Source organism: Lactuca saligna, chromosome 5, assembly GCF_052625555.1.
Source record: "Lactuca saligna cultivar CGN05327 chromosome 5, ASM5262555v1, whole genome shotgun sequence".
In the NCBI taxonomy this organism is placed as follows: domain Eukaryota; kingdom Viridiplantae; phylum Streptophyta; class Magnoliopsida; order Asterales; family Asteraceae; genus Lactuca; species Lactuca saligna.
The window spans coordinates 180662352-180673725 of NC_136421.1; the positions used below are offsets into that span (position 1 = coordinate 180662352).

At 32.7% G+C, this 11374-nt stretch overlaps 1 protein-coding gene and 1 pseudogene across 3 annotated transcripts; both read left to right on the top strand.

The window, feature by feature from the left end:
• The first annotated feature begins 464 nt into the window (after positions 1-464).
• Positions 465-1015, top strand: LOC145046000 (pentatricopeptide repeat-containing protein At2g15690, mitochondrial pseudogene; annotated as a pseudogene).
• Positions 1016-7787: 6772 nt separating this feature from the next.
• LOC144998789 (uncharacterized) lies at positions 7788-10098 on the top strand. Of its 3 annotated transcripts, none has more exons than XM_078958522.1 (9): positions 7788-7902; positions 8032-8128; positions 8571-8695; positions 8827-8864; positions 8975-9085; positions 9224-9303; positions 9417-9453; positions 9535-9576; positions 9875-10098. In XM_078958522.1, exons 2-9 carry the CDS (start codon positions 8042-8044, stop codon positions 9943-9945), a joined length of 591 nt encoding a protein of 196 aa, XP_078814648.1. In that variant the 5' UTR covers positions 7788-7902; positions 8032-8041; the 3' UTR covers positions 9946-10098. The 3 variants fall into 3 exon arrangements, with proteins under 3 accessions (XP_078814648.1, XP_078814649.1, XP_078814647.1); XM_078958523.1 differs by having other exon boundaries at positions 8041-8128; XM_078958521.1 differs by having other exon boundaries at positions 7795-8128.
• Positions 10099-11374: the final 1276 nt, after the last annotated feature.

An 11374-nucleotide genomic window follows, 5' to 3' on the forward strand; every position in this document is an offset into this window, starting at 1 on the left:
TCCCCATCTTGTCTCCTTCAGCGTTTCACATAATCAATTTCGATAACATTATTCCAGGAGAAATTCAATCGGAATTTGAGTACAAAATCCGGACAAACACAATCGTTGATTTGTCTTAAATATGGAAAAACCTTAACTAGTTGATTTGCAAAAACCTTCAAGACCTCATTAACAATGGCATCCAGTAAATTGATTTGTAGAGAAATTTCCAAACAACTCCAAAGCTTTTTTTTTCATCCTTTTATGTATCATGTACTTCTTCCTTGAGGCTAAAATGGTCTACATCACCCAAAACATAGAATGAAAGCAAATTGGATTAACATCACCATTTGGCTAATGAGTACTAAGTTAACATAAAACTTGAGGATGCTAAAAATGTCCATGACTACTTCTTGAGATTCAGTTACAGAGGTGAAATCGAATTGACTCACAAAGTAATATGCATGTGCTCTAAGTGTGGAAGCATGGTAGACACACGCCAAATGTTCGATCATATATCTGACAAAACAATGGACACTTTGCGTCTGATAAACAACAGGTATGCATCAAACAGATTAGGAGATGATGGATTGGAAATTTTTGAAGATATGAGAAACCATGGATTACAACCAAATGAAGAAACCTTACGTGTTGTTCTTGAATCTTCTGCAGGTACTGAAGCCATTGAAGAAGGATTCATACACTTTGAATCAATGCAAAAGAATACAGAACTTCCCCAAAAATCGAAAATTATTGGGGGGGGGGGGGGGGTTTAGCGATTTTTGGGAAAGCTGGACACCTTGATCAAGCTTTGGAGTACATCCAGACATTACCGTTTGAACCCACATCAGAAATTTATGAAGTTGTAGTGAACTATGCTCGAATCCATGGAGATATAGATCTTGAAGATAGAGCTGAAGAGATCTTAATCAATAGTGAACCATCAAAGATTAATCTAAAAAGGATTCCAACACCACTTCTTAAGAAATTTCTTGCCATTAACATGCTTGAAGGTAAGAATAGGGTGGGTGAGTAAAGGTTAGGGCTGGAAATAAGAGTAAATAGTTTTTAGAAGTTGATGTTATCATCAAAGAGTATGAAACTAGATAATTTTTCTGGATCTTAGCCAAATTATGGTCATCGTACTGATGATACCGGAAGATGGGAGGGGACAAGTAAATAGATTTGTAGAGAAATTTCCCCTAGAATGCGATACTTGCTGAGAACTAAAACAACAAACTCAAATTGTTAACTGATAGATGATATTTACAAACGCAAAGAAACAAATAAGTGGTGACAGGAAGAATTGGAGAGAGAGAGAGAGTGTGAGAGAGAGATGTGGGTTCGAGGGTAAGGGAAACTCAAAGTCACTACGGGAAAATTGGTCAACAAATGTCAACGTGGCAAAGGGGTAACCGAATGACCCCTTCACTTTGACCAAAAGAACATAATCGACTCGACAAAAATGACTTTGTTCCCTCATAAAACCACAAAAATAGTTTAGGGACTAAAACGACCAACCGTAGATAGTTTGTAGGGCATTTATGTCATTTTCCTATATATATTAAAAATGCCTTAGAGCTTAGATTACCATTAGGGATGCCTGGTATGGTAATTAAAATACGTTAGGATCATTAGAAATCCTGAAAAGATAGTAAATTAGGATTAAAAAAAGACAATCATAAGTATAATACGTTAGGATCGTTAGAAATCCTGAAAAGATAGTAAATTAGGATTAACAAAAGACAATCCTAATTAAAATATGTTAGGATCTTTAGAAATCCAGAAAAGATAGTCATTTAAGATCAATAAAAGATATCTTAAAAGATAAAAGACTATATAATTAAATAAGAAAGATTTCACTAAAGAAAAGTATTCTTAAAAGAAATTCAAAAATCCAAAATAAAAACTTGTGCACTCACCAACATCATGTTGACTTTCAAAATACATGTACTCTCAAGAATATGAGTATGGAAAAATGTCCCCAGAGTATGAAGGAAGTTTGCAAGGAAGCTGTCAAAGTTTAGTGTAGTAATTTCAGGAGTTTGTATATGTCCCTAAAATAATGTAATCCTTCAAAATCAATAGTAAATAAATATTTAAAAATATATCTTTGTGTTTGATTGTACCTATTGCCAAGATCCAATTATCCCTACGTCACACTGACCGATGTTTCCACCAATGGCTAGGCAGGGTGTGATATTCTGATTACTAATAAATATCAACACTTGTGTTTAATTGGAAAATATTATTTTATGAAAATAATATTTTACCAACATATTGAGAATTATTGTTTCTAGGAAATAATAATAAAGAGAACAAAAACTAGTAAATATCATATGGTATGAATATATATGTTGTGTAGATTTTTTTGGACATAATAGTAACCATTTAGTTTCTATATAACTACTAGTTAGGAGTAATGTAAAAACACTCTTCCTTTGACTTCTTTTCCTTCAAATCCGCAAGTTGCTAGGAGAAGAAAGAGTTGGAGTGTAGTTTAGCATCTTACACTGCCACACCCTTTCTTTCATGCCATACTTTCAGTTAATGTAAAGATTGACTTTGGTACATATTTGTAAGTATAAAAGGAGTGCATTGCAAGAGTATATGACTGTTCTTTTCTTGCATATTTCTCTCTATAAGGGCTGCCATTTTTTAGAATTTGGAGCTCTTTCCCCTTCTCTTCTTTCTTGCAACATAGTGCTAGATTTAAAGGTTTATATGTTGCTTCTCTTTAAGGTTCATTTGGTATGAAATCCTAAGGCTTAAGAACAATATATATACAAATGAAGACTAGCATGTTTTGGTAGTTTACTCTTGCTTGGTGAATACTTCTAGAGAAGCTCTGTTAGAAGTCTTTTCCCATCTTCATCAAATTCCAACCTCCCAAGAGGAATTAAAGTCTTTAAAGATGGCATTTTTTTCTTCTTATGGTTGTGTTAATATTTTCATGCTTTGCAAAATGATCATCGGTGGGTTAAAAGAGTTTTAAGTTTATCTATTTTAAAGTTTCTGTTGCCGTTATTAGCATTTTTGGAAAAACGATTTTGAATAAAATGCAACAGTACAATGTAAACATGCATGGTTTTATTGTCCTTAATGTATTGTGCAATGTTAACCACATCAACATCGTTGCTTAATGTTTTGAGTCCAAAATTCAAGTCAAGGTTGGGCAAACAAAAGTGGTAATATATACTAGGGGTACCACATAACCTAGTTATATCATTACTATGTCTAATTCATGAAAATAAAAACTCATATACATTTATGAAACAAACGTATCTTATTTGGCCTCAATATATAGCATCCATGGGAACTTTATGAGTTGCCCACCATGATGGAGTTCAATGTAAACATGGTGGGCTAAACTGTAACGACTGTAGATTCGAGCTAGTTAATTTAGAGACAATAAGTGTCAAAAATGACTTTTTTATGGAATATTATTTCGAATAAATAATCTTAACCAAGTTATAGTATATTCCACAAGGGTTCCGTACATATAAAGAACGCTGAAATCCGAGTTATAACGAAGAAGTTATGGTTTGTCGAAGTTTTATGGCAAAACCGGCATGACATCAGGAATCGTAAAAGTGATTTTTTTGATAAACTACTTTTTATCCTTAGATATCTAAATTAAAGTTGTATTATACATCAAACCGAGATCGTCCATAAAAAGAACGCCCAAATCTGACTTCATATATGTAAGTTATGATTTTTCTAAGTTTCGGATCAGCAGTACACAGTCCGGAGTTCGAATATTAGATCGAATGGTTTTTAGCCGACACAACAGAATCAAAGGTCTCATTAATAGTAGCTCAACGGTAAAAATACAGATGAAACCGGACGTCGGATGAAAAAGTTATGAATTTTTAACGGAATTTTCTTGTCCTGACATGTTAAAAATATAACTTTAAAAATAAAATCGAAATTAGCTAACAAAGTCTAAACGAAAGTTGTAGAGTACGGTCCCACTTATGCGTGGATGTAAAGAACGTCAAAAAAGGAGCTCGTATGCAAAAGTTACGGATATTAGAAGATAATTAGTTTTTAGAGTAACCAGCGAGTGACACGAGCCACAATCTGAGCCGCACCTTCTTCCCCACGGCTTTGCATGAGATCGTGACACGTGGCACATTACGCCCAACATAACTTTGAGTACGCTTAGTGTAACCCTTAAAAACCCATTACGCTCAGCGTAATTATTGAGTACGCTTAGCATACTCGGCGCTGACAGCCTATAAATAGAGGCGTTTTTCCTCATTTTCTTCACACATTTTCTCAACTTCTCTCCCAAATACCCCCAAAGCCTCAAGGCTTTTCTCTAGTGTTTCTTAGGAGTTAGTAGTGAGTCCCAGAGCGCCAGAAGGCCCTGAGAAGAAGAGCTTTCGGCTTAGAAGTTCTGCCCACGCAGAGCCCGATTCTTCGCTAAACTCCAATATAACTGAGTTATGGCTACCCTACTTTAAATATAACTTATGTTTAAAAATAATATCGTTATTATGAACCTATAAATAAGATTTATCGATGATTCAAAGTCGTTATACTGATTGATTTACTTACGGGGATGATGTCTAGGCTGTGATTTAGTGTGGTGTTTAAAGTGAGATTTCCAAAAAACCAAACAGACCCTACCTCCGATATGATCCTACCTGGTTTTTCCTTAGTAGATCATGAAAGTAGACTTTGAGTTAATGATGAATCTAGACTAATAATTAGTCGCGATATAGATTAGACTAAAACTTAGCGATAATAATGCTAGGTTTCGTCGAAGGAAAATAGAATTATTAGAAGCGAAGCGTTGCCCGAGTTTGGAATAATCACTTTAACAAGTGAGTGCATAGTTACTTTCATCTTACACATAGATATGAAGTATTTAATATAAATTACGTGCTATGTGTGCATCTTATCTGTATACTTGCTATCTATGCTGGATGAATAATTTTATACATGTTTTAAAAGATTTAAAATGTATATATTTTATATCTACAAAATATGTTGGGTAAAACGTGGGTAGATGAAATATGAGTCGGATGATGAGATGAGAGGTAAAATAGACCATGAGGTAAGGGTGAGAGGTGGACGATGTGAGAAGCCTTTTACCCAAATGCTGGCCTCGTCATCTAACAGAGTATGGATGACAACCACAAACTATTCTAGATAGTCCAGTGGAACACTAACAGGCTCGTAACATGTAGGTGTTGTGAATGATGTGTTCACCGGTGTACTCTAAAACCCATTGACATGTATTGCGAGTAGACTCTAAAAAACGATACTGTCAATAAACGAGATAAACCTGACAGCTGCGCCTGAAGGACAATACCGACAGCTACGCCTCATAGAGGATGTCATAATTTTGGCAGCTGCGCCTAAGTGATAGAACTAGTAGCTATGCTTGACAGCTGTGTCATTGACAGCGATGGACTTCGTACCTATTCCTTAGGATAATCCTTAGGAATGAATGAACGAGAAATAGCTGATTCTTAGGGTAGATCCTTAAGAGCAAAGAAGATAATGAGGATGGGTAATTAGGTTAACTGTTTGATGAATCAACATAATAATTATATTATTGTGGGTTGAAAACCCTATGTACTCACCAGGTTTCCCAACCTGACCCACTCAGTTGAATTGTATCACAGGTGTCAATATGAAGCTAGTTTACACGGAGGGATTTAAAAGAGATATATATATATATATATATATATATATATATATATATATATATATATATATATATATATATATATATATCACTAGTATAAATGAATGTAAGTTCGGTTTATGCTTATGTTTCTGTATTGGCGATGACATCCCAAATGTTTTAAAATGAATAAAAATACATTTCATCGGAAATGCTTTCATAACGCATTTATCATGTTTTTCTGGAAACAAATTCCGCAACATTTTTATTAAAAGAGGTACTCTGATTTTATAAAGCATAAACAAAATCGATCTTTTCTGGCAGTGAAAATGGAGATGTCACACTAACTCTCTGTAAAGATAAAAACAAGAATGATTAAAGTTAGCATTTTTATCGGTTTGAGACAAGTTTTATGTATTCAGAGTAGTTTAAGGGAAATATAACATGTTATATCATATAAAATTTATGTCAAACACTTGATTGCTTTGGCATAATAGACCACATTCTCAACACCATTATCAAACGGCACACCAAAAAATGATAAAGTTTAGATTAAGGTATATCATATATTCATTTAGGGGTTTCAAGGTTTTAGAGATGGGTTACTATAGAAGAATATGGAATGGAAACTGTAATTTTCGGGTGATTAATGCAATATATGGATAATTATCTTGAATAGATGGTAATGCATGCTATCAGAAAGAAAGACAGAAAATAAAAGACATAAACATTCTCGTCTGCGATGCTCATGGGCAACTTAACAAGGCTTAGGTGGTTGTTAGGTTGAGGTTTTCAACTGCCTCAACTACCTTACCTTTGCAAGTTGAAAATTTCGTGGACTTGTGCCGAAAAATAACATAAACTATAAGGACTATTTTTGCAATTCTTTTAGGGATAATGACTTTTTGTACATATTTGGTCACTGAGTTTTTTTTTTTTTTTTTTCATCCACATTTATCCCTTCAACTTGTTAAATTGTACACATCCAATCCTTATGACCGGTTACTCCATGTTAGCCGGGAAAAATGACTTATTAGGTAATATATTTCTCATTTTGTACTCATTTAGTCTTTAATGTTTTAGTACATATTAGTCCTTAATATATATATTTTTTCAAAATATGTCCTTTTTTTTTTTTTTTTTTTTTTTTTTTTTTTTTTTTTTACTAATTAAGTATTTATGAATGATTTATTTAGGGTTTTTTCTCACGACATCTAACGTGACACTATCATTAATGAGATGTTTGAGGCTGTTGATGCTTATGTCCATCGCGATATCGACTGCTTGGTTGCATAGGTATTGTGGTTTGACTTAGGTTTTTGTATTCTGAACGTCGTAACTTCTTCATACGATATCTGATTTTAATGATTTTTATATCTACGTGTTCGTTTTTTAAGTCTGATATAACTTTTGTTAAGATTACACCCCTTAAAATATAATATGTTTTTACTTACGATTTTATAGAAAAACATCTTTACATGTATTCATAAAAATCGTATGGAAATAAAGATCATAATTAAAAAAATATATTACTTTCTAGCAAGAGTAATTTAAACGAAAGTTATAGTTGACTAAAATACAAACGCATAAATATAAAGATCGTTAATATCCGAGATAGTATGAAAAAGTTTGACGTTCAAAACACATAATCTAAGCAATTAAATAGTCGAGATCGCAATGGACATAAGCATCAAAAACCTAAAACACATTGTTAATGATTGTTCCATGTAAGATGTTGTGAGAAAAACTTACAAAAAATATTCACAAGTATTGAATGAATACAAAAATAAAAAAAAATATTTTGCAACATAAAAAAATTATGAACTAAATATGTACAAAAATGTTAAGGACTAAATGTGTACAAAATGAGAAATATATTACCTTATTAAGATATTTTTACCGGCTAATCTGAAATAACGGGTCATAAGGATTAAATATGTACAGTTTAACAAGTTGAAGAGTAAATATAGATAAAAAATAAACTTAATACAAATCAAAAAATATATCACCATTTATATATATATTTTTATTGAGTCCCAAATAAAAAATAAATATATTACCATATATATATATATATATATATATATATATATATATATATATATATATATATATATATATATATATATATATATATATATATATATATATATATTTTATTGAGTCCCAAATAAATTTAGTGCTAGATTGGTTAGGGTTATCCAGATTGGGTTGGCCGGTTGGGAGTTAACGCCTTAACGGACCGGTACCGGGAAATATAATCCGTGAACCAAACAACGAAAGTAAGTAACCAGTAAACAAACAAACATGAGCCGGCTCCTTTTCACTACCATTACCACTAAATCCTTCTTAAAATTGCCTCCATCTTCATCTTCCTTTCATTTCAAAATTTTCAAATCTTCTTCCTTTAGGGTTTGCAGGATGGCATCCGACTCATCATCATCATCGTCATCAGCACCTTCTCCTTCGTCCGCCATCGATTTCTTGTCTCTCTGCCATCGCCTAAAGGTATTATCATATATTCAACTTAAGTGAATGTGAATCGTATACGAATCGAACCCTGCATTCTCCATTTTCGTTTTCAGATCGATAATCGTGCAAAATAAGGTGTTTTGTTTGTTTAACCCAGCTTACATCCGTATCATCCTTCTCACCTTCTGTACCATTTTACTTGTGTCCTTTTTACGCCTCAATATGACATTATATGGGCAAAATCATGTCAATTCTGCTCTTATACTGTCGTAGCTTTGTGGAACCAAACACTGAATCCGTTATATTTATAGATAGGGTTTTGGATTTCTAATTAAACATTGTCTGCGTCAGCCGATGGCGATTGATAACTGACATATATAACAAAACATTTATGTATTTCTTCATACCGATGCCATTTGAGTTTGTTCCTTTCCAAATTTGGTTATTGGTATCTTGATTTGCAATTTTCGCCTTTCAGTCAACCAAAAGAGCAGGATGGGTGAAAAGAGACATTAAGGGCCCTGAATCTATTGCAGATCACATGTACAGGATGGGATTAATGGCTCTCATTGCATCTGATACTCCTGGGATCAACAGGGACAAGTTAGTTTCTTTCTTGTTAGATGAATAATGAATATTGATATCATATCATGCATTGTTTGAAATCATGTCAACATCATAAATGGCGTTATACTCTTATGGCTAATTCTAATCTTCTTGCTTTCATCTTCCAGGTGTATAAAAATGGCAATTGTGCATGATATTGCAGAAGGTACTCAATATTACCCCAAAATCCTAAACATTGTCATCTTTATTGCTTCCATTCTCAGTAACTTATACCCTTCAGATTCTTTTCTCTTACTTTCTGTGTTACTTTGATAGCCATTGTTGGTGACATCACTCCATCAGATGGAATCCCAAAGCTTGAAAAGAGTAGGAGGGAGAAAGAAGCATTAGACCAAATGTGCAAACTTCTTGGTGGGGGCCCACGAGGTGCATACACTCTTACATGATGCAAGATATAGCAATCTACTTTCCTTTATTAGTTCATTATAGCATTTTCATTTCATTTCTTCTTATTATAAATTAAAGTGCAATACTTTAATTATTAGATATCTTTTTATATTACAGCTGAGGAGATACATGAATTATGGATGGAATATGAGGAAAATTCCACAAATGAAGCTAAAGTTGTTAAGGACTTTGATAAGGTATTGAATCATATATGTAATATAGAGGGGATAGTTATTAATTTTATTTTTTTTATTCTGTTGTGTGTGTATTATTATTAATAATAACTGATTTTGGTTTTTTATGCATTCAGATTGAGATGATACTTCAAGCTCTGGAATATGAAAAGGGTAAGTTTTTCTGGATGAGGGTGTTTTTGGTATTATTTGAAATAATATTGCAGAGGTGATTAAGTTTTATTTTTTATGCAGAACAAGATAAAGATTTGGAAGAATTTTTTCAGTCTACAGCAGGTAAGAGACTTTTCATTTATTTTTATTATAAATTACTGATATTTATATTAATATATTCTCTATAACTAAATTACAAGATTTGAATTACTGGGATACAATTATACCATGAAATTGAAATCCTTCTCTTTATTATGCAAATTAAAAGAAGGAAAAGCAAACAAGATCAAGTTTATTAAAAGTTACTATTTAATAGTGAAACTCTCATGTTGAACCATGTGAACGAGAGTAAATGACCATTTTACCCTTCATTAAGTAAAAAATTAGCTAGAAGAATGATTTATTTATGTATTGCATGCAGGCAAGTTTCAGACTGATCTTGGTAAAGCTTGGGCTTCAGAGATAGCATCAAGAAGGAAAAAACAAGACTAGATCTTTCACAATTTTTTTTTTTTTTTTTTTTAAATGGATTCAAATTATCAAGATTTTGGTTTAAAAAAAATGTCTACTTTTTGAACTGAAATAAATAAAAGACACTTTGATAGGAACCAAAATATATAGACCTAGAGAATATTGGTAGGTTGACATGATTCATTGTTAGTTGATGTCTTTACCATTGCTCTTATATAAGAGTGTCCAAACTATGATTGTTGTAGAGAATGCTTCTAAGTATCATATTTGCCTTTTTTTTTTTTTTAAAAAAAAAAAAGTGAGAGATTTATGTGCTTAGGTCTCTAGATGTTTAATTATTTTCTTATATCTAACATGTGGATGTCTCGTGGGATGAATATTATGGAAACTAATGTTTGAGGGGAAATCCATCAAGTCATACATGGTAGTTTCGGTTTATGCTTGAAGGAAGAAAATATGATTTGACAAATTCAAAGAAGCATCAACATATAAAAGGAGGTGTATTCTACCATGCCATCATTTGAAGAATTCAAGGCCTACAATTGGGTCACTTCTTGCCAAATGAGAAGGAAGAATAGTTGGAGAACCAAAAAATATGATATAGTACAACATTTAGAAGAGACAAGGAAGCTAAGGGAAAATGGAATTTAGGGCATAAGACAGATGATTCCAATGATGAGATTAGAACTACAACAATCGAATGGAACTAGAACAAGTTTGAAATACATCACTCACGGTAACATGGTACATTGGAATGAGTAAAATAGTTACATGATCTATGTGTTATAGACAAGATGAATATAATCTTATGAATGCAATTATGTAAGGTCACACAAAGGGTCAAATGGGGTGTGACAACCCAACATAAGAACATTCTAATGGTGGAATTGTTTTAAGGGATTAGTTGATAGACACGACACAATCATATTATCATGAAATGGTTTCGGAGAAGTACTTGGTGAAAATAGGAAAAATCGTACAATAGAAAACGACATCCCCATGTTGGGACAATAAACGAAGAATATAAGATTTTACTAACCGGAGGAATGAAGGAAGGTGGAACAACTATTTTTAGTTATGAGGGCGAGAATGGTATTTACTTGAGAATAAGTTTATGGTCCACTTTGTTCCAATTTTTTGAGTGGGACAATAGGTTGCAATATCTGTAGTTTGGCATCGGTTTTGGCTTCGATGTTGGTCTAATGCACTGCATTGATGGCATGTTACTTCTATGGTGTGTTATAAAGGGATCTTAAACTTTTTTTTATCACTACCCATATGACGTATATAAGTCAGTTCCTAACATCTTGTTTTTGAAGATTCAAAACACCCAACTATAGTTGTAAAAGGAACGAACGAACATGAACATGATCTTGTTCATGTTTGTCCATTTAAGTTAACCGAACAAGATATAAAACAATAAATCTTGATCGACAACATTTTGATATGT

Coding starts and splice junctions, on each gene's coding strand:
- LOC144998789 (XM_078958521.1), top strand. CDS start 7,928: ATGAGCCGGCTCCTTTTCACTACCATTACCACTAAATCCTTCTTAAAA. Junction 9,304..9,416: donor TTGTTAAGGACTTTGATAAG/GTATTGAATCAT, acceptor TTATGCATTCAG/ATTGAGATGATACTTCAAGC. Junction 9,577..9,874: donor ATTTTTTCAGTCTACAGCAG/GTAAGAGACTTT, acceptor TATTGCATGCAG/GCAAGTTTCAGACTGATCTT.